General features: G+C 37.9%; 1 protein-coding gene across 6 annotated transcripts in view; it reads left to right on the top strand.

The window, feature by feature from the left end:
- LOC5575043 (basement membrane-specific heparan sulfate proteoglycan core protein) overlaps window positions 1–22,145 on the top strand; it is a 422,529-nt gene extending 400,384 nt beyond the window's left edge. For 5 of the 6 annotated variants that reach the window (XM_021849441.1, XM_021849440.1, XM_021849438.1 and 2 more), the window contains 8 exons: window positions 8,409–8,563; window positions 8,629–8,904; window positions 8,974–9,896; window positions 16,724–16,884; window positions 16,947–17,200; window positions 17,260–17,968; window positions 18,031–18,181; window positions 18,421–18,874. In XM_021849441.1, the coding sequence (XP_021705133.1) occupies window positions 8,409–8,563; window positions 8,629–8,904; window positions 8,974–9,896; window positions 16,724–16,884; window positions 16,947–17,200; window positions 17,260–17,968; window positions 18,031–18,181; window positions 18,421–18,619 (2,828 nt within the window). In that variant the 3' untranslated portion in view covers window positions 18,620–18,874. Of the gene's footprint in view, window positions 1–8,408; window positions 8,564–8,628; window positions 8,905–8,973; window positions 9,897–16,723; window positions 16,885–16,946; window positions 17,201–17,259; window positions 17,969–18,030; window positions 18,182–18,420; window positions 18,875–21,318 lie in introns of those variants that run through there. The other variant, XM_021849439.1, reaches the window with a different exon arrangement.
- The last annotated feature ends 2,418 nt before the right edge of the window (window positions 22,146–24,563 follow it).

Below are 24,563 nucleotides of genomic sequence, written 5' to 3'. Positions count from 1 at the left end.
CGACCTTCGACTTAATGAGAAAAATGATTTCATCGCAGTAATCCACGGCATGTCAGTGAAAAATAATACCTCCACTATTGGTACACTGTTCCTTTAGTTGCGGTATATTTTTAATTTGTGTTCCTATAATTGCGGTATCCGCTGGTTTCTTATGGGATCCTCCACTATAGGAACACTTTACCGCAACTATTGGTACAAGCAAGAAAAGTTTTAGCAATTTTAGTGGTATTTCATTAGTTTTTAAGCAATTTGAACGCTCTTTTCAACTATTCCGTGTATCAACAAGCCAAGACGTCGGTTGGCTAATGTATTAAAATCAGTGAAAACTGCACTACCGCAACTATAGGAACACCCTAATCCGGAACCAGCTATGCGTCTTCTAGTGGAAGCGATCCTATCAAACATTAAATATCATATCATATCAAATCGAATCATATTGCACGTCATTAGCTGGTGTTCCTGGTACCGTCAAACGGTGTGACTTGCAACACTTTTCAACTTCAATCAACCAAAACCATGATCTAAACGTCGTCTTAAAATCTAAATTCCTTGTAGAACTTTGAATGGCCGGGCCGCCTACGGAATGAGATGATAAAAGATTGAATCGAATTATTTTGTCATACAGTAACCCCACGCAGTTGAATCACCCACAATTTATGAATCAGCTGATTTTAGAAGGCAAAATTATTATCAAAATTAGCACAAAACATCACAGAATCATTTTTACTGATAAGCAACACATAGTGCTCAGTCGTTTCAATGCTTTTTATCTAAGTAAAAAAGCTCTAAATCGCGGTATGAACCAACAATATTACTAAACTCTTTTTGTAGCTATTTGGGCTGTATTTTTTGGTAACTTTGTAAGCCGTGGGGCTATTGACGCTTAGCTAGAAACGACGTTTTAAGGTATGTTTCAAAGATTTTTTGTGAGAGAATAAACCCCAGATAACATTTATAGATTCAATAAACATAGCTATGAGAGATAAATGCGTATTTATACGGATTTGGCTATGATTTTTGAGTAAAATACTTGATAAATAAATTGTGGGAAATATACACACCAGTCACAGTTTATGAATCAGCGTTCAAACTACTAGTGCTCAAGATTTTTATAAATGATTCTCAGTTTCAAATAATTTCCAATGTAAAATTTTGTTACGGGAGAGCAAAAGTGGTTTGCGACCGTTCATAAACTACGGATTTTTTTTTGTGGAAAAGGAATCTGAACATTAAAATGAATTTCCATGATTTTGAAAAAAAAAAACAAATTCTTATGAAAAGTTATTTAGGGGGTTATAGATGGCTATTAAAATTCCAGACGTTGTTTGTGTAAGGGCTCAAAGATTATTATGTTGAATAATTTTTGGACAAATAAAAAATCCTAAATTTGTGAGGAACAAAAATAACCAGTATAGATGTAAAAACTGTAAAGATTTTTTTAGTTACACCTGATAGGTGGGAACTGGTTTGCATCCTCTCTGATTGATATCAATACCAATTGTTTGCCATTTTGATGATCACTTTTGTTGCACATAAGTTATTTTTAGATAAACTCCCAGGCTAAACTGTTGGCTCTTTTATCAGACACATTGAGAAGTAAAAGATATTCACACTTTTAAAAAATAAAAATATCGGACAACTTTACTAATAAAAGAAAAAATGAATTTATAAATTTTCATATAACACATTCAGCTTCAAAATTTGCTTCCTTTCATTGGAAGAATAATGATGACTGTTGTTCGACACGAGGTCCAACCGCAGTTTAGTTCACTATGGGTTGATCACAAACAATTTAGAAGTTTTGAATGTGGAAATCGATAGCAAAGCTCATCGATTTCATCATAACAAACTCATTGCGCAAATCGATTAATTGACCAACTTGAACATAATGATCATGACACAAGCTAACCATAAGCAAAACACATTGAATCCATGGGGAGATGCATACAAATCTGAAAGGAAAGCTTCGGGAACTTATTTGGAAAAAAATTGGAATCCCTGTTATCGGTTCATGAATCAATCGATGAACCAAAACAAAGGAATTTCCATATCCATTTTCAACTGCCAATGTTTCAAAAATTGGACTTTTTTTCTCTGTTCGGATGCGCCACTGCGACCAGTATTTATAGATCCTGAGAGAGACTTGCGAAGAGGAAAAATATCAACGTCATATGCAGCCCAGATTCCCCTCTCACGAAACGTCAAATGCAGCCCACCGTTTTTATGGCTGAAAATGTGAAAAGTATTGTGTTCAAAGTAAACTGTTATTAAAAACCTCAGTCGGCGGAGCAGTTTTTTTCCAAAGTTGTTGATAAATCTAAGCAGAAGATTAATTATTTCTAATGTCTGCTACGTTTGCTGGCATGAAATTTCACTCAAACGGCTATTTATGATTCGATGTGATGCAAACTCAATCATTTTTTGCAGAGAGGTTCATGTGAGAGTTTGAACAGCATGCGCATAATTGGTATAAACACAAAGTGAAATAAGAAAAAAAAACTCAGCAATCACAGAAAAAGAAGACCGTCTTCGCGAGTCTCGTCTCAGTTTAGATCTATTGTGGCGTTACCCGTATACTTAGTATATAGTGCATGTCGCATTACTCCATTTCCATTGATAGCAATGCGGAACAAGTTTTGGCTCAAGTTCTAAAATACCGCTATTCACTCACTTAAAGGTTGCTGAATCCATTGCCGTTCTCAGAAATATCATAGCACGTCTAGTTTTTGATATATTGCATGCAAGTTTGCCAGCTTGTAAGGTAATTTATTTGCTTAAATTGCCCCAGAATTCAAACTTTTTTATTTATTTATAAGTTATTTTTTGATGATTCAAAAAAGTTTTGTATTGTTCCATATAAAAGAAACGAAGAATTTTGTATGGAGACAGCAAGCATGTGGAAAAAATCGGTTTAATCTAAATTTAATCGCGCGATTTCAACCAAATTATGTCTAAAATGAAAGTTTAAGTGCAAAATGGCATGTTTGGTGGATAAGATCACAAAAAAGTTTGATAAATTATACTTTAAATTTTATGTAAACATCGATAAAACCAGTGTTTTATACAACTTTGGCGACCTGTAGCTTGTGACGTGTTGGAACATTTCTGAAAAAGGCATCAGATTCAGCAGCCCCAAATCTACTCGAGACACATAATTTGATCATTGAGACACGCAAAAATGTCATTTTTGTTACGCTGTTGTTACGGTGATGAAGCATCGATTTCTGTACAGTTCTTGTTTTGAATCCTCAGATATTGATAAAAATCGACTAAGGTCCCGCTATTTAAACCCTTCATAGAAATTTACATCTCAGCGAAGGCGCGCCTCTTAGCAAACATAATCGATTAAATATGTGAGGAACCAAATCGGTACTACTGATATTTGACCATGCAGCGGAACTCTAGTCACATCCTTGTTTCGTTTTTAGTTTATACTAGAAAAAAGGGACTTTATGCTAGCAGCAAAACCGAACCAAGCTAGAATATTTGTTTAGTAATCCGAATTCACGTGAGTCTTTGAATTACCAAAGCTTAACAGTTCTTGTTGAGTTAATACTCATGATTGTTATCCTGGCTTCAAGTGTAGTATCGGGACTGACCAACTCCGAGTCTTTAACCATCTGCTAGGTAAAATAGATTCAATTTCAGAAACTGTTGCCAGTAACAAGGAATTTGTACCGCGAATTCTTGAATTACCAGAACATATTAACCTAGCCCGACAAACAAGATAAGACTAGGGTTCAAATTGGTAGATCTTTCCCCGTAACGCACCACGAAAAGGTGATCTACCCGCGTTACGGGTCAATTATACGTTTTTTTTTTCTCACAGAGTGGTATGCGGCCTAATACTCGTCTTCGAAAAGCTCTTCAAGCAGTTTTTGGCTATTCAACAGGATGCGCAGGATAAAATTTACATTTTTGAAACTTTGACTCATTTCAAGTGTTTTTCGAGATTGTTGTGAAAAGAATGTGCGTTGTGTGCATTGTGATACAATACTGCTCCGAGTGTATTGTCATTTACTCGAAAGATGGATTTTCACGGTTACTACAAAGGCAACACCAAAATAACCGGTAAAATCCGGGGAGCAGTTCGATGTTGGGAAATATTTTGACCATAGGCTAAAATTTGCTGAAAAACAGTAAGAATTTCATCTTTGTTTAACTTAGTATCAGTTAAAGGAACATAGTTTTATTATATTTCTTGCAAAATTTGCTGATCCCAACAAACAATAGCGTCTTATGATTCACCTGGATTCAGAAAATCGATTAACTTGTTCACTAATGCATATTCTGTACACCACTGAGGTATCGGATTTACTTATAACTAGTTTACACACCAAACGTTAACGAATTTCGGCTCTGTAAAGCGTTAAACGCGATTGAGCCTCAAATAAACAAACTATAACGTATCACTAGAATTTAGAATCTTGAAATATTTTTAAAAATTCTAGAATTATGAGAAGCCAAAAATCTTTTTTGAAAAATAACAGTTATTCTATGTATAAATACAAATGGAATGGTCACAGACAAACAGACGTAACACTCTAGATATTCTCATCACATAGCAGAATAGCGCCCAATTCTAATATTGGATAATTGGCCGACTGGCCACTTGTGGCGCTTGCATCGCTTTTGTTCGAGTTTGAAGTTTGCTCAAAACTGCCATCTAGTTCGTGGTTAACCAAATAAAGTATTTTTAGCAATCGGCATAAATGTTTCGTAATTATGTTTTAAATTCATAATTGTTCTATCTTTTACGTCTGTTTGTCTGTGGAATAGTGTTTGTATATCACGAAATAACTTGAGAACGAGTCAACGGATCTACCTGATTCTTTAACAGTTAGGTTCTTGAAGTGTTCCGGCGTGTTAGTGCGTACAAAAAGTCGAATAACTTCAAGGGAACATTAAGGAATGCAAAGGTAGGAAACTGACACTTTTTTAGTAGAAATTTATTTTAAATTTTCAAACAGCATACTTTGGGACAAAACAAGATTTATCGGGTCAACTAGTTTCAAAATAAATGCTTTCAGGAAGGATGGACAATCGACAAAGGACAAAAGGACCCAAAGGGTTCCTCTAGCTGAATATTTTATTAATTATTCTTTTTGATTGTTTATAAATCAAATTTCAGAACAAAATTTCTAACCTTATCACTCCACTTTTTCAGGAAATTTTCGCTCAAGTTGTTGAATGCTTCTCAGAAATTTATCAACTGTTTCATAATAGTTACCAAAACAATAATTTTAAATTGCAAAAAAAATTAGTAAGGTCAAAAGAAGGAAGCAAATGTTTTGAGTTTCCATCATAATCAAATTTAAACATTCTACTGAAATCTTTTCACTTTCAAGCTTCGCAACTTTCTTAGTAATTTGAATCTTTATGGTTCGGGAGGAATATGGAAGATTATCTCTATAATAGCCAACAAAACAAAAAAATCTCGAATAACATTTCCTTGAGTTGAAATATTCTCCGAAAAATCCTCGAAAGTTACCGAGAAATAAACATATATTCGAAAAATTTCTAACGTGTTCGAAACGCATTGACACAATTTTCAAAAAACAAAAAAATAATCAAGCATTCGTCAAAAAACTTAAAATAATCGAAGAATTTACAGAATTTCTATTACATTTTAGTCGACTAAAGATTCATAGCTATCTAAAATAATATGCAAAAAAGGAATTCCTGGATGAATTATCTCTTAAAATTGAAGAAAATTATTTTATGGATATTTCCAGAAAATGTTGCAATTTTTTTTTTAAAACATGTAGAGATGATGATGATGATGAATGTAATACACAAACACCTGAAGGAAAGTATTTGTACATGTGAATATCTGTTTCAAAACAAAAAAGTCAATTGTAGTTGCAAAACAAAACGGAATGTGTTGTGCACTTGAGCTGATTTGAGTTTGCATTCATAGTAATAACTTCGAAACTGCGGAAAAGGTTGAAACAATTATCGAAATGATTAAGAACAATGACTCATTAAAATAACCAAAATGACCGCTTTGAAACACATAGATAACGCCACCATAGTCTTGTGCGTTTGACAGAACAGCAATGATGTCACATTGTTAGTCCCATGAACGGTGGCGCCTTTTTTTGATGCGGTGAGTGCCGAAAGAGCTACCTTAGACGAAAATTGTTGGAAATTTCTTGTTTCAAAAGCAACTCTCGAGCATGTTTTAATGAATATCTTCTTTGAAAAACTCGCAAGAAAATTAAAAAATAGAAAATTCGGTTTTATAGCTAGGTATGCTGTTCCGCTCAAAAAAAAGTAAAAATTTCTGCCCAAGAAATGGTCAAGAAATTTCCTACAGTGAGCTCCATTTGAATTGACATTTCTTTTCAACTGCGTACTACGATCAATGAAAAATGCTTTTCTTGAGCGTTTCTTGCAAGAAATTTCCCACGCATCGAGATAGGCGATTACTTTTCTGTTGAAGTGCATACTTCGCTTATCACAGGAAAACTTTATTTCAATATTAAACCTTTAATCTTAACTAATGCAAAACTGGTTTGCAAACTTGAAGCTGCTCAACGACGATACAGTCCTTTATCTCCACGAAAGCAAAAAAATAAGAAAATGCATTGATAACAATATGAATATGCCATAAGTAGTGTGGATTTCAGAGTTGATTGCCATGTCAATTTTTCCTGTAATAAGCAACAAACAATCACGTCCGAAATCTGTTTGTGATAAGGGTAGCCCGAATCTGTTCATCTTATGCTTTGGCAAGTTCATAGTAAAACATGTTCGCATCTGAAATCTGGAACAAAAAATCAGGTATCACCTAGCAAGTTACACTTCACAACAGCAATACAAAGTATTCCAAAGAAAGGGTACGTAAAACTGAGATACTGTTTTCATAATTCAAAATTTAACTATCGATTTTCAAAATGCTCTTAACTGCTTCCGAGTGTACATTCTGATTTTCCCATTGATTATACGAAAATGCTACTTCTTTGTCTCCGTTTATTCAAATACTTTCTCTCTGTACAAACCACTACACGAAAACATGAATCCAAACTACAACTGTGTGCTTTTCTGTTGAGCTTTATGTGTGAACTATTTGCTACTTGTTAGATAAGTTGTTAATGGCATTTGCGTGTGCTAGTTTCCTGACGATATTTTATAAACTCTGAAATGTGATTTAATATTAAGTGTTAACAACCATTCTCCAGGATTGCTGTGCTAACAAAGAGATCTCTTCAACAAAGAAAATTATGATTTGTGTGCGATTGTGTGATAATTTGTATTACAAGAAACAATATTTTCTACGTTTCTTATAATTGTGCTCCAATATTTAGTCTAAACAGCTTTTCCATTTAAGACCATAGTATACTATGCTTGAAAAGCTCTATTTTCACTATTCACAGTCATTCTACATACATTTTCATCATATACACTAGGCCGTCCCTTATTTTTCTAAAATTCGAAATGTCATAAGTTCGTCATTGTAAAGTGCTCGTTTTGGTAAGAAAAAAATCAGGTAAAAATTTGAAGTCTGTATGTGGACGCTTAGTGGTCCCCCAACGACCCTAAAGGTGTTAGGTGTAGATACCCACGTGCGCCAAATCGAACTCGCTGTTCTAGTGAACGCAACATGAGTACGAGAAGCCACTAGTAACAAATTGATGATCAGCTAGAATTTTGAATAAAATAATATTTTATACTGTGGATATCTTCATAACACTGCACGCGGACATAAAACTCATAACTACAAAGGGATTATTCAAATATTACGTCACGGAACAGGGGGGGGAGGGGGTCTTCCGTAGTGTTGCGGTTCATACAAAAATTTTCATACTAAAGATGTTACGTGGGGGAGGGAAGGGGTCTAAAATTGGCAAATTTTGCGTTACGTAATATTTGCATCATCCCAATGAAAACAAACTTCTATGCTGATCATCAACGCGCGCAGGATAGTTTGTTACTGGCGGCATTTCGTACTGATGCTGCGTGCACTAGAGCAGCTAGATCGATTTTGCGCACAGGGTCATCTACATCTAAAAACCTCCAGGGCCGTTGGGGGACCACTTAGCGTCCACGTACGGACTTCAAATTTTTACCTGATTTTTTTCTTACCAAAACGAGCACTTTACAATGACGAACTTATAACATTTCGAATTTTCGAAAAATAAGGGACGGCCTAATATACACTTTACAAACACCAACCATACAAAAATCTACCACACTATAACAACCAATTGTACATCTCGGTCGCTTCACCATACATCTAACAAAAATATATGTTACGATAATTTTTGTACCATTATGGGATATCAAAATAACATTATTAACTGCAGTAATAAAACTAATCAAAGTATATATTAATAGCGTATTTTGGGATACATTCCGCTTATTGTATCATAGCGTTCCATTAACCAATACTTTATTCCCACTAGCTCCCCAATCATTGCCAATCCTTCGATTGGAACCTACCGTGTCATATCTAAGTCCAGGTGAATCAGCAGTCGTCGACTGCAGTTCGTCTGCCGGACCTCATGTTCCAGTTTCATGGGAAAGGATGGGTGGCACACCATTGCCTTACAATTTCAGGGTATAATCATATAAAATTCAGATGTAAGGCCATTCCTATTATTGCATACCTCTTTTAACTTGCAGCAAGATGGAAACAGACTGATCATCCAGAATGTCGCCGAAGGGGATGCAGGAAAGTACACATGCGTTTGCCGTACCGACGATGGACTTCAGTACATATCTGATTTTGAATTACAAGTCAGCCCAAGTAGACAGCCAGAGACTTCGCGTAGTTCCAAAGTGGAATATGCTAGTCGTGGATCAACGGTGAAGCTGCAATGCAACACAGATATCCATCAAACTTCGTTCCAATGGTCACGCGATCGAGGCTCGTTCAACGCTGATCAAAACACCACAATCGTGAGTTATTGAAATTCTCCTAAAATGTGTAAACCTTTTCAAACGAATTCTCATTATTCCTTCCAACAGCCAATTCTAACACTAACAGATGTCCAAGCAGCCGATGCTGGAACATACATTTGCACTGCTCGCCACAATGGTCACACGGTTGATGTGCTAACTACGTTGGTAGTCAGTGGCGCTATTCCTTTCTTCCCACAATCCCCGAAAAGTTACATGGCCTTCAACAAGATCGAGAACACCTACTCCAAGTTTAACTTTGAGATCTCATTCAAACCTGAAAAACTAAATGGCCTTATTCTGCACAATGGACAGCGATCACCAAATGGAGATTATATTTCCCTATCGTTGAGGAACGGATTCCCACAGTTCAGGTTTGACTTCAACGGACAACAGGTAACGCTTCAGCCGGAGAAACCTATCCACATGGGTCAATGGCACACAGTTAAGGTGAACCGGGTTAGAAATAATGGATTTATGCTGGTCGATGATCAAAGCCCTGTTGTCTTCCCTGAGAGACTGAAGTTCCACGGTTTGAATTTGGACGACAATTTGTACATTGGAGGTGTTCCAAACTTTGGCGCCCTTCCTGCGTCCGCTGTAGAACATAAGGAAGGTTTCGTAGGGTGCATCAGTAGGTTGGTAATCAACGGACGAGAAATCCAACTGCACCAGGAGGCCATCATGAACGAAGGAACGACTTCATGTGAATCGTGCGCTGATGATCCATGTTTGAATGCGGGGATTTGCTTGGAAACGCAAACCACAGTAGGATATTCGTGCGTGTGCCAAGAGGGCTTCACTGGAAAGGATTGCAGCATCGAGGGCCAGAAGTGTATGCCGAGCACTTGCGGAATAGGTCGCTGCGAAGAGACGGAAACTGGCGCTGAATGCTACTGTCCAATCCACAAGACTGGTGATCGGTGTCAGTACACCGAACATTACGCCGACGATACACTGGCGTTCAAAGACGGTAGCTATGCGGCTTACGAGTAAGTTACTATTATTTGTTGTAATTATTTAGGGGTCATGCACCAATAATGTCACTCTCAGTTGGTCAGGCACAGCGTGACAAGCCTTACTAAATTTATGAAAGGTCTAATTCAAAAACGTGACAAAGGGGGGAGGAAGCGGTCGATAAAGTCTCAATTTAGCGTGATAATTTTTGATTTTTGATTATCTTTATTTGATACACTTCAGGGTACACTCCATTGATGGTCTCGTTAAACATAGGAACGTATCGGAAAATATGACCTTTTCTATAGCAATCCTTATTTTTATCACCGAAAAACAATGACATTTTCTACAACAGCTACTTTTTCACTGGTGGAAAAAAAATCATTTTGCAAGTTTCTCTACCGGATCTTATTCAAGATATGGTGAATGGACCTGGTGTAGTGATTATAACAAACGTCGCTTATGCCGTTAAGCTCGGATCGAATCCCATCCCCTCTTAAAATTAAGGTTAAAGTAACGTCTTCCCTCGGAAAGGAATTGAAATCATTGTTCTCAAAATAATCTAGCTTAAAGCTGAAAATTGTTGACCATCATATACCAACTGTGTCGGAATTCTAACAAAACACGAAAGGCGGAAACACAAAAGGCAGAAACTCAATAGGCAGGCTGCCTTAGAAGTGTAGCATAAAGCGGAAAATAACATAAGGCATAATCTGAAAAAATGGTAGATGTGCCAATAGTGGAGGCACTAAGCACGATTGAACTTAATTTAACCCCCTAAATTCAAGAGATGCAATTAACATACATGTTAATGTTGTAACGGGAAGTAACGAACATTGAAATAATGAGAAAAATGATTTCATCGTAGTAATCCACGGCATGTCAGTGAAAAATGATACCTTCACTATTGGTACACTGTTCCTTTATTTGAGGTATATTTTTAATTTGTGTTCCTATAGCTGCGGTATCCGTTGGTTTCTTATGGGATCCTCTACTATAGGAACACTTTACCGCAACTATTGGTACAAGTAAGAAAAGTTTTAACAATTTCAGTGATATTTCATCTATTTTAAGGCAATTTGAACGCTCTTTTTAATATTCCGTGTATCTACAAGCAAATACGTCGATTGGCAGTGTCGGTTTTGTGGCTTATGTAATAAAATCAGTGAAAACGGCACTACCACAACTATAGGAACACCCACAACCAAGGAAACACTTACCCTACATATTAATAATACACACCAAAAAAATCTTAGATTTACACGTAACGTAATATTAGCCTCAATCATGCAAAGCCATTTCTGATGTATTATTCAATGATAAAACCTATAAACACATCTATTATATACAACATTGTTACCAAAATCCTTAATATTGAACGCGAAACGTCTTCTCTCGAAGAATGTTGCATGCAAAACGGCACGGTTTACATGATTTTCACGCTGAAAATTCAATCATAAATAATGCACATGGAATGACAAGCCGTCGATCCATCCATGTGCATTATTTTTGACAGAATATTCAGCGTAGAATCATGTAAACCGAGAATTCTTGTTTGCAATTTCACTTTCAAGATGTAAGAAAGCATGCAACATTGGCGAATGTTGTATGGAAGATCATGAAATGTTTCAGTTTCACTCAAGTTTGCAAGCATTATCGAATGCAATGAGACAGTTTACATTAATTATCGTTGAATGTTCAGTTGCAACTCGTTTGACATGATTATCATAAAAAATTACGTGACATGTAAATTTCAGAATTTTTTGCTGTGTAGTTTACGGAACAAGTTGCAGAATGATGATTTTTACAGCACGAGTCGTAAATTTATCCTACAAGGCTACAAGGCATGCCGAGTAGGATAATTACGATGAGTGCTGTAAAAATCGAGTTGTGCAACGAGTTACGTACATGTTTTGCAATTTCTAAGATCCACTTGACGGTATCAGAAATAATATCGGAATGCATGCACCATCATTTTACAATTTCTGAAAAATTGTTGTGTAATGATTCATTATGCAACTCAAAGTAGTTGCGTAATGAGATAGCGTTGCGTAATTATTCATTAGGGATGGTATACAAATTATGTCACGCTATATTTCAAATTTTTTGACACCTTTATCCCCCCCCCCTTTGTCACGTTTTTTGTATAAGTCCTTCGAAGATTTTATAAGGCTTGTCACACTTAGCTTGACCACCTCCCCCACTTTCCTTGGAGCGTGACATAATTTGTGCATGAACCCTTACCCTTATTAATTTTTGCAATTTCTCATCGTAATAGGCTGTTTTTCATCACGCCAATCTGTCATGAAACGGCCTACTTTCCTGCACTGAAGTATGCAGTATGGGAATAGTCATTACGTAACTGAAACCAGTGCTGTAATGATTCATTACGCAACGCTTTCTCATTACGCAACTCAAAACAGTTCAACATTTATTTTTGAAATAGTAAATAATGATGAATAGGGAAAGTGTACCAGTTATGGCCATAGTGGTGCCCTATTTGGCCATATGCAAAATTTGGATAACTTTTACATTTTTAATATTTTTGAATGTTTCAACATCAAGATTTATCCTTTATTTTACTGCTAAAACATAAAAGATTTTTCAAAATGTGAAGGCCATAACTGGTACACCTACCCTACATTCCGATATAATTTCTCATACCCTCAAGTGGTCTTCTACGAAATTGCAAAAAAATGTTGTACGTAACTCGTCGCAGAACTCAATTTTTACAGCACTCGTCGTAATTTACGACTCGTGCTGTAAAAATCATTATTCTGCAACTTGTTCCGTAAACTATTATTACTTAGGCTGCCCTCCTAAGCCTACTTGTCCCATGTTCTATGTAAACCTTATGGACCGCGGGACAAATATGCGTAGAATGGCAGTAGGCTTCTCAACTATAACTGGACTGAGCTGCTTGCGTTTCCCATTCATGAAAGCTTTTTCAAAATTTCCAAGCGGTCTTCTTTTGAAATGCGTAGAATCTTGTATATAGTTTCATATCTCAACTCAACTTTTTTTTTATTTTGTGTGAAGTATTCATGGATATGTGTTTTTGTACCGACACACATTGCGTTGAACATAGATACGGGACAAACTGCAAGATCAAACCATTTGAACACCTTGGCTTGGAAGGTAAAGTTGTTCTTGCTCAAAAGAGCTGTAATAAGCATATATGACATATGATCAGGCTTGATAATTCTCCTCAACATCATCAGAGTTCGGTGACATACTCTAGAGCAGCGTGATGCCAGTGCCTCTTTGCGAGGGAGCCAAAACACACAGCAAAAAATTCTGAAATTTACATGTCACGTAATTTTTTATGATAATCATGTCAAACGAGTTGCAACTGAACATTCAACGATAATTAATGTAAACTGTCTCATTGCATTCGATAATGCTTGCAAACTTGAGTGAAACTGAAACATTTCATGATCTTTCATACATCATTCGCCAATGTTGCATGCTTTCTTACATCTTGAAAGTGAAATTGCAAACAAGAATTCTCGGTTTACATGATTCTACGCTGAATATTCTGTCAAAAATAATGCACATGGATGGATCGACGGCTTGTCATTCCATGTGCATTATTTATGATTGAATTTTCAGCGTGAAAATCATGTAAACCGTGCCGTTTTGCATGCAACATTCTTCGAGAGAAGACGTTTCGCGTTCAATATTAAGGATTTTGGTAACAATGTTGTATATAATAGATGTGTTTATAGGTTTTATCATTGAATAATACATCAGAAATGGCTTTGCATGATTGAGGCTAATATTACGTTACGTGTAAATCTAAGATTTTTTTGGTGTGCATGCTAAGCAGCGAGGCAACGAAAAATGAGCGAGGAAGATACAGCACAAAAAAAAGCGGAGTTAAATTCCATCAAAAAAGGATGCACTCACAACTCCCTGAGGACTGTCCGTTCGGGCGGCAGACTCGAGAGTTCGTTTGAAGTGTGAGTGATGGTGAGCATCGCAACGAGAGAGAGAGAGAGAGAGTGTCTGAAAAAATCCTCGCATTTTTCTGCACTCTCACTCGAATCGCTTGAGGATCTGTGTTGAAAATTTTGAGTTTATTTTTTTCTCCTCAGAAAAACGGCAAAATCGCCTCCTCTTTGCATCGCAGAGGAGTTTCTATCAAGCCTGCATATGATATACGCATAATTGCAAAACTGTCTCAAACGTCATTTTAGTTATTGTCCGCGAAAAACCTTGAAAATCTTACTTAAATTGGTCATAATGATGTAAGAAGTTATTAGGAAATATTTTTAATAGATGAAGATACATCGATATCAAACCTCGAATTTTCAAGAGCTTGTTTGTAGATTTGTATTTTGAGAACCTGACAACCTTTTGCGTTGAACATTTTATTGATTAGTCGCCACCAGCGAGTGACAAGTGAGTTACCGGTTGTCTGCTTCTCTAGACTTGTGCTTTTGAAAATTCGAGGTTTGGCTTCTATGTATATTCACCCTTAAAACCATTGATAACCGAGTGTGTAGCTCGTTGTTATTAAGCAGATAAACGGACCAAAATAAAAACTGTCACCGCTGGGAAACAGAGAAGGATCTTCTCTTTGTCGTAGCATTGTGAAATAAAGTGTAAATCCATTCGTTTGCTCAGTAATAACAAGCTATGGCTTTAAGGACGAGATCATAAATTATGCGAGATTTCTCTTTTTACTCGTAGGGGATGGTACACAAATTATGTCACGCTAAATTTCAATATTTTCGACCCCCTCCCCCCCTTTTTCACACTTTCTGTATGAGTCATCCGATAATTTTGTAAGGCATGTCACGCATGGCTTAACCCCCTCCCCCCTTGGAGCGTGACGTAATTTGTGCATGATCCCTAGATACAAAAGTGACTTATCCGCCTTTCAAACAACACAATTTCAGTTATTCGAATTAACTAGTAGAGGGCTTCGCATGTAATATACTTGCCCCATGGTGCTGAAAAATACGCTAATTTGGATGGTATTTGAGAAGTTTCAAATCTTATATTTTTTATGTTATTTTCTTAATGGCACAGTGCTTATGAAAAGATCAGAAACTAACATCATGAGGCTAAAATGGGTTTGGGATTTTTGTACTTGTTTGCAGCACTATAACCCCATATTAACCCCTCTACCGGCAGCTTCATTTTTTCAAAATATTCAAATCGCGATAACTTTTTTGTTTCTCAATTTTTTGAAAAAAAAATTTCACAACTTCTCAAAAAACTCTCTTATTTTCAGAATCTGTATCGGTTTTGAGCATTGGTCATCTACATTCGAAGATATTCCAAAATTCCTTGGGGGACCGACGCATAGCCATAACTCTCGTAATTATCTATGGCTACAGATTTTTTCTCATATTCGGTTATTCGCTTTTCAAAACTAAACTTTGATGAAAGTCTATTGTGAAGAAATCAAACAAATCGGTGTAACTGTTTTTGAGCAATGAGCTTTTATGTTTTTGGTACCACTCTAGCCGTAACGAGATCTTGAAAACTTCTTAAAACATCATATTGAAATTTTATATGGGAAGTGTCGGTCTCCAAAGGAACACTGAAATATTTTTAAAACCAGTTAACCAATGGTCAATACCGACATAGATTCCAAAAGTAGAAGAGTTTTTTGAAAGTTATGAAAAAATGGTGGAAAAATATAGAGAAACAAAAAAGTTATCGCGATTCAAACATATTTTTGTGCTGAAAAAATGAAGCTGCCGGTAGAGGGGTTAAGCTAAATAATAGCAAACAAACTCATGAATATCTCTTCTGCTTTCTGTCGAATTGAATTTCTCTCTTCAGCAAATTTCTTTATTATGGTTTGAAGAATGAGCTTTTACAATGGGATAATAAGTTTGTACTTACATTACAGTACAAGCGTGTTTGGAACATACCTCAAAATTTCTTCATAGTAATTTCCATATAAACCTAGATTGTCTTTGGGCCACCTTAAATCACCACCTAGAAAGCTGCGAATTTCACAGAACACTATTTTTATAGTAAGGATAGTAAGGAACATATGTGAGATTGAATTCTCAAACATTTTTTTTTAATTTTGAACCGCCCTAATGTACATAAACACATAGATAGGCAAATTCAAACATATGTACAAGTCTCTCGAAATCAAACAAAAAAAATTACTCTGGACCCCCCGACCGATTATTTTGGTTTTAGCAGCAAATGAACGCGAGAAACCTAGACTTTATTGGAGAGAAGTTTCAGTCTTACCTATTTTTTTGTAATAAACTTGTTCTACGAAACACACCGTGATAGGTATTGGCCTATTAATACACAGGTGATGAGTAATGCCCTCCATTACACTACGGTGCTCCCACTATGGCTGAGAAATATTTTCCCACACGAGGTGGATGTTGGGTGAAATAGTCACGCCTGTTTTTATTTCTATCAGCCATAGGTGTGCTATAAATGTTCGATGAATCTAGACAGGTTTGTTGCTTCTTAGCATTACGTCCCCATTGGCACGGAGTCTACTTCTCAGCTTCAATAACTTCCATACTTATTTACAAAAGTTGCCATTTTTGCATTTGTATATCGTCTCTATAGCCCGAAAGTAACATTAGCCCGAATACCACTTGCCCGACATGGATATCCGGAAAAAAAATATATTGACAGTTATTTTTCCTTCGTAGCCTTATGTGATTCCACATTTCGTGGTTCTGCCTTTAGATATTCCGCCTTTTATGCGTAGTTGCCTTTTGTTAGTTCTGCCTTTCGAAATTCCGCCTTTTGTGTTTCTGCCTAACGTAGGACACCCGAAACGCGCAATACATCGTTGCGTTTGATCGACTAAAATAAAGATTGATTCGAAATAGATTTACCAAATTAATTTCCTATCTTTTTACAGCAAATTCCAAACAAAGCGCAGCGCTAAATTCCGCATTAAGCCGGACTCATTGAATGATGGTGTACTGTTGTATGCGGCTGAAAACGAAAAAACTTATGGGGACTTCATATCGCTCGCTCTCAATGACGGTCATGTCGAGCTTCGTTATAGTGTTGCTGGAAGTAAGAAAATTGCCTAGCTTTATATGCACTTTATAACACTATTTTTCTATTCATCATCCTAGAAATACCACCAGTAACGTTGCGATCGACGGTGCCGATTGAAGTCAACCGTTGGCACGAAGTGTCGGCTGGCCGAAGTCGCGGTGGGTTGGCATACCTTCAGGTTGATGAAGAACCTCTGATCAATGAGCCGAAAACGGGAAGGGCAACCGCCATAGCTCTCAAGTCGAATGTCTACGTTGGTGGTTACGATAAACGGATACTGTTGAACCGTGCCGTGGGAGTAGATCGAGGATTCGAGGGATGCGTGTCCGACGTAAATTTTTATAAAAGGGTTTTTATACTATGTTTACTGATGTGTGATTTACCTTTCAGCTTGAAATATCTGGAAATGTTATAAATATGATTGATGACATCAAAGAATCTGCTAATCTGTATAACTGTGGTCACCAGCAACATACTGGTGGAGTCGACCATGGTAATGACGTAGATAATGAAATCGATCCATGTAAACCGGGTTACGCGGGACCTCATTGTGACATTATCATAGACGTTTGTCTAGCGCAGAGACCATGTGAGAATGGAGGGCACTGTCGAACAAAGCAGGATCCTACCATGTATACATGCGAATGCCATTCGGGCTTCCTTGGAAGGAATTGTGAACACGCTTACGCTACTAACATCGGATCACAGTTCAGTGGTGACGGATTCTTGGAAATTAATCCACGAGCCATCACTGACGGAGTCGACCAATATGGAACTAAGCTAGCAGTCATGTTCAGCACTACGCACAACAATGGAATGCTCTTGTGGTACGGACAAAGGAATGGAGACAACTTTGCTGGAGAAGATTATATCTCTCTATCAGTGCATGAAGGATACCTAGAATTTGGAATGCGACTGGATGGAGAAGAATCGACTTTACGAAACGATGACGTATTTGTGGCTGATGGTGAACAGCATATTGCCGTAATCACGCGAGAAGCCAACCGAAATAGATTAGAAGTCGATCAATTTTCGGCGCACGGAGAAACTCGACCCACAGGAAAGCAAGAAATCCATCTTCCTGGAAATCTCTATATTGGTATGATTGTCCGTTTTACTAAAGCTAAAGCCATCTTATGAACGTATTTGTTAATTTTACAGGTGGAGCCCCTCACCTGAGTCGTTTCACAGGAGAACGGTTTAATGAGAGCTTCAATGGATGCGTCTATGTGATAGAAAATCCAGACACTGCTCGAGCCGTGCCACTGGAGAACTTCGCTATACGAACGGTTAATGTTGACATTTGTGATGAGTAAGTTTAAACTTTTGTTTATTTATCAAACTTTATGAACTTGGAAAATGGCATACCTACCTCAACGTTTGGGCAAAATTACGATGTACGTTCTATGAGCAGCTTGTCCATTTTTTTCCAATTCATACGGTTATTTCACACTAACAAAATTTCCCATTAAAACATGTCGTATTCTTTTATTGCATTCATACAAATCAATGGAATGGTAACGGTATTTTACATTGAAATTTTTCATTAAGTCCCAAATGGATCAGTCCTTCCATTATGTACCCAGATTTTGATGATCCTTTTGAGTTTGACAAAGTGGAAGAACCTCCTCCCGTTCATATTATCTATCCAAGGCCTTATAATGGCGCCTATCTGAAAACATGTCGTCTAAGCAAGTGGTTGATTCTTATGATAAGTACATGCAATACTATGCTCAACACTCGATTATGAAGCATTCCAAAAATTAGGCACCACTTTTCAATTTAGCCCACGAAATATCAGATCACTGTAGATAGTCTTTTTCTGTATAGAAAATGATAAAAAAAGTGTACATACCGCCGAAAACAAGTAAGACTTATTAAAGTAACTAATGAAGCAGTATTTTAGTGCAAATGGAATCCAAAAACTAAACATGAACAAAGCAAACGAAGCACTTGCGAAGCGCATAATCATCGACTAAAAAATATATGTAAAACGTCCAAAATTGCTTCGAAAATAGATCAAAACTTATACATTTCCCTCCGCATAACTATATTGAGCGGTTGGGTAGAATATTTTAGAAAGTTTATTGGAGAAAATTGTTATTAAATTGTAAATACACGGATGCGTGGTTAATTGACTTCAACGAAAACATATCGTACATCTATAACATAGAATTGTTGTTTAATAGCAGATTTCTCTACTGTTGAACGGACAATATAAAATCATTACGTTAGGGCCCATTCACAAATTTCATAACGCTAGAGGGGGTGGGTGGGTGTCCTAACGATGTTACGGTCCATACAAAAATTGAATGACATTCATACGAAAAGCGTTACAAGAGGGTGGGTGGGTGTCCAAAATGGCCAATTTCAGCGTTATGAAATAAATGAATGAGCCCTTATTGCGGAAGTCATCCAAAGAATGTTGGAGATCGGGATATGTTACCTTCGGGTTACAACATGCGATAAATCAATGCGATCGTGGCACGACAGTTGTTTCGTCTTTGCTTTGTTTTGTTTTTTTTTGTCATTAAATGACAAACGTACCTATTATGCAATAATTTCTCTTATTAGAGGCGTCAGGTATTTAGGCACTTCGCGGGACTTTGCATGTTAGTCAAAGGCCAAATTGTAGCGCCTTTTTTAACTAATGATAAAATACACTTTCTATGCTAAATAAAGTTTTAAAGTACTTTCTATGGAACTGTTGAAAAAACTTTTAGCTCCTCTGATTATACTTGAGGAAAATAATAGAAGTTCAATCGGTTTATGGTGATTCATACGACACTGTTTTTGTTTTATCCTATTTTGAGGGCTTCGTGGCCGAGCGGTTAGTGCCGTCAGGCAGTAAGCGCATAGTGTCATGGTTCGATTTCCACTTCAGCCATTAAAAAAAATGGTCAGAAGTTTTTCACAACTGTTTGGGGCTTGTTCATATATTTCATAACGCTTAAATTGGCAATTTTGGACACCCACCCACCCCCTCGTGACGCTTTTTGTATTGATACTTTACAAATTTTGTATGAGCCGTAACAACGGCTGGACACCCACCCACCCCCTAAAGCGTTATGAAATTTGTGAATGGGCCCTTGACACTAACGTTCATTAGATGTTGCTACTGTGTTTATACGAGGTTCGTTGTAAGTCAATGTGTAAGTGGAATGGTCGCGACTAAAGCCTTGATTGCACGCACTGTGTAATCACAGCTTAACAAAGCATAGGCCTTTTCACAAGACGTTTGAAACAGCTGATCTCGGAGCACTTTGACAGTTCTATGAAAACGACAGTTTCGTATAAGGCTCTCGCTCATCAACAAGATCATATGGGATTTTGTTTTTGTTGTTTTCATATGGAAACTGTTTCCGTATGAAAACAATCAGTAAACGTTCGTGTACAGTTAACCCTTTAGTCGTCGCGCGGTTTGCTACCGTTAGAACCACCATGCTGAAGCTGTGTACAATAAGCGAGGTTTTTTCACCACTGTTGTACAAAATACAACAGCGCGACGACTGAAGTGTTAAGAGAAAAGTGATTAAACGTCAGACTGCCTTATGTACATCTTCCGATGTAAACTAATGCGTACATGGATGTCACTGTCACTGAAATAGGTCGCCGGATCCCTTTCAACTTCCGGGCTAAAATGGTAGCAGTTTTAAAATGGTTAATGCCATTTCATATGGAAGACTATGACATCATCCGTTCTAATTATCAGCATGTGGACTTCATGTAAAACATTACTGCACAATAAGAGTTGATCAATTCACTGTCAAGCAAGGTTCAGCTGAAGAACCTGTCATATACAGTCAACTCTCCGTTACTCGATATCCCGTATCGAGTTATCGATTGTCTCTTGGATCGCAGTTGCACTAGGTTTGTGCTCTGCAACTCGATACCTCCCTAACTCGATGGTCCCTTCAATATCGAGTAATGGAGAGTTTGCTGTAGCTACCTACCACCAATATCTGTTGTTTGTTGCAAAAAGCGACAAGGCGGCATCCACAAATTACGTAACGCTCTAGGGGGAGAGGGGAATTAACTCAAGCGTTACGACTCATACAAAAATTTTAAATTTTTCATACAAAAAGCGTTACGGAGGGGGGGAGGGGGTCAAAAATTTCCAATTTTAGCGTTACGTAATAAATGAACGCTGCCCAAGACAGAACGTGGAACGGTAACGGAAACTGCATACCTTTTCTCGCTGATGATCTTAAGATACGCTTGAAGATCTTCACAGTGAATCGTTTTACTATCTTGTGCGCTATTTTTTTCTTTTCAAGAACCAAAATTATTTGAAGTAACTGTGGATATATTCGATTGCCAATTACATCTAATCAATGTTATCAATTGTCTCCTTCATTAGTACTAACAAAATCCTTTTAACCCAAATATTTCAAATATGGGATCCAAAATTGGAGTTGCTAACACATCGAGTCTTACTTTATTCCACAGAGTTGTAGACCTAGGCACTGAGCCACCGATTGTTTAAGTTTTGTACAGGGTTACAAACCGAGCCACGTGTAGTCACAATCTGCGATACGAATAAACTTCCTCGATTGCTGTAACGGTACCCTCGTCTGAGACAACTCTATCGTGAAATCAACGTAGACATTTGGACAATGTTTCGATCGTTTCGAGTACCGTGTCGATCTTTTAGTGTATGTACAACGGAAAATCATTCATTTGTATGGTCTTTTCATTTAGAGTTTCCTCAGATTGTCCAATCAAAACGATTATGTGCCAAATAACTATAGTATTTATAAACGAAAATCGACAAAGTGACTAAACAAACGATACCCACTATTTAGGAAAAAATGCACACCAGATATTCAGTCAAAAAAGCACTTGCTTACGGTCTATAAGACACTGCCTTTTTGTCCGCCATTTTAATAAGTTCTGTTTTATACTGCCACGACTCGTATGACTGACGTAATAATTATAGTTATTTCCCAGTGCATTTGTTACATCTACCTACTTCTTCACGAACAATGTGTTTGCTCTGAATAAAATGATAATAAAATAAAAGTAACTATACGCTTCCAGTGCTCTGAAAACAATTTCATTAGAACAATGGACATTGAAATACCCAGATTGATAATTATTATCATATGCATTAGGTAAAATCTCTAACATGTGTTCATTATAGAGCTAATATTGCACTCATATTTCTTACAAGTCTGTAAACATCAGTAAAATAATTTCGAACGAAAAGTCCTCCAGTAATGATGTTTTATTCTTAAAATTGTCTAACTTACTTGTATATTCATTTTTGTGTCATACTAAGACAATAACGAAAATAAGAACCAATGTATAAAAGATGTACTATCAATTTCAGTTGAAAGATAAAAGAAGAAAATGAAAGAGGAGGAAAAATGAAGAAAAAAGTTTCTTTTGATTTTGAAAACATATCACAACCCTCAAAATGAAGTAAAAAAGAGTTGCTCACCGATCAATCAGTCATAGTGGAGTGGATTACAAAAGAAAACGTGTGTTCCCTTCTGGAGCGGTTGTCTGCGTGATGGGTGATTTCCCAGTAGTTACACTTTGATGCTGCAGAGTAATAAGTTTTTTTTTTTTATGTCTTTATTTATGTGAATTTTAACACATCCGGCTAGTTCTTCACTCGTCAGAGAGAGTCAGACGGACTCCTCGCAAAAAAGAAATAAAAGGTTAGACCAAAGGGGCCTACCTTCGAGCCCAACCACGGGGTCTCGCCTATCGTTTAATTACAGAGTTAATTTTTTACAATACAAATTAAAATAAAAGCAAAGAATCACAAACACATTTTCTTCAGTGTGGAGGTTTTCTAGTTCATTTGTTCTTCTACCTGCCACTAGGTGGCCTCTGAATGTTGCGTGCAAGCTTGAGATGTTTCGTTGCCATCGTTCCACTTTGACATCTAAGCATTTCCTCTCTTCACTGTCAATCATTTGATCCGTATGAAAAGTGAAGAAGTTTTCCACATGGAGGCTGCCGAGAATCCGGGGAAAAATACAGCGGAGGCGACTGGTGTTCGATGGAGGGAGCAGATTCGGAAAGCAGCTCTTCGAGGGGGACGACTATGGACCGATGCACGAGTTCACTATCTGACGTTTTAGCGGTGCCGTGTTATTTACGTGACCATGGCAACGAGTGAATTTGGCACCGCTCAAACGTCAAATTAGTGAACTCGTGCATTGGTCCATTATCGCCGCGGGAAATTTGTTGGAGAGATGAACCACCGCATCGAAATCAATCGTTCTGGTTCTGTCGAAGAGCCTACCGGTCGTTCCCCTAGCACCTTGGTTTGTTCGGGTAAAAGAGGCCGCGTAGAGGTACCGACCAACTTCGTTGAAAGTAGCAGCGGTACGCACGGGACTGAGAAAGGTTGCTCCGGGGGCGTATCACCCTAGGGGTCGGAGGCTGCCAATCCCTGTCCTTAGGCAGATTGGGGAGGTAACAGCAGTCCAGGTAAGTCCTAATGCTGTAGCTTTGTTTGGATTGTCTTTTTTAAATTTTCCTTTTTTAGGACTGAACCAGCGGTCGTCGGTAGAGGGGAACGCGATACAGGTAATTCCCCGGTTGATTCGCTCAGATTAGCTTTTAAAACACGGCCACAGACGTGGGACTTACCACCCGAGTTACGGTGCTCGGGGAGCCCAGAGTGGATAACCGCCGTTCCTTTAAAGTTGGAGGCGGGGTGTTTCGTGCAATTTTTAGAGATGATTCTTTTACGCTCAATTAGGTCAACAGATTCATGTCCGATGTTTCCACTATTGCTCTCCTGCTCTTCGGTATCATGGGTGTCATGCGAGTGTCTGTTTCGATGGAGAGGGTCTTACAACCTGAGTGCGGTTCCGGATGCCAAGCCTACTTTGCCACGGATGATCAGATATTGTTGTAAAGTTTAGCGTCCTTAAGGAAACTAATTAAGACAATTTCACTGGCACGGTCGTGCTGCAAGGTTGATTGGACGCTTCCCAATCCATACATTTGTCGGATGTGTTCCAGTGTTGGACAATTATTTAGGAAATGTTCGACGGAATTATGTTCTTGGCATGTTCCGCAAAGTTTTCGGAAATTGCGTCCTTCGCCCATATCATGGGAGACTCTAGTGTGTCCTGTTCGAAGGCGGGAAAGCACAATTTGTTCTCTTCTATCTTTACGGTCTTCCCAGTGTTCGGTGCAACATTTGATTTTCCTGGTGAAAAAAGATCGTTCTAGGTGCCATTGTTTGCTCCAAGCTTCCTCCGTCTTTTTCTTCAGCCATAACTTGATGTCCGCACACGGTACCTTGTTAGTCAGGGGTGTGCTATCCCTACCGGAGTTGGCGCATCGGTCTGCATTCTCATTCCCGGCGATACCGCAGTGGCCGGGTATCCACATTAGAGTGGTGTTTGGGTGTGTATCCAATGCATTTTGGATTGCTTGGATCCAAGGGTGGCGATTGTTCTCCGATTGGGTGGCCAGAATGACACTCGCCGAATCGGTGGCTATCAAAACCGGACCAATTATGTCTTGTTGGTGTGTTATGGCCTGTAAGATGGCTGCTGCCTCTGCCGTGAAAACGGAACACTGCTCTGGAAGACTCCTCTGTTCCCAGACTCCGACTCCACACCAACCGATTCCAACTTTTCCAAGAGACTTGGAACCGTCGGTATATCGAATGTTGAAGATTGTGTATTTTGTACGGACACGGTCGAGAAAATGTGCCTGTA

Source organism: Aedes aegypti, chromosome 3 (genome assembly GCF_002204515.2).
Source record: "Aedes aegypti strain LVP_AGWG chromosome 3, AaegL5.0 Primary Assembly, whole genome shotgun sequence".
NCBI classification, from domain to species: Eukaryota; Metazoa; Arthropoda; class Insecta; order Diptera; family Culicidae; genus Aedes; species Aedes aegypti.
The sequence above is the reverse complement of the archived record's forward strand: the minus strand, read 5'-3'. Positions and strand labels throughout refer to the sequence as shown.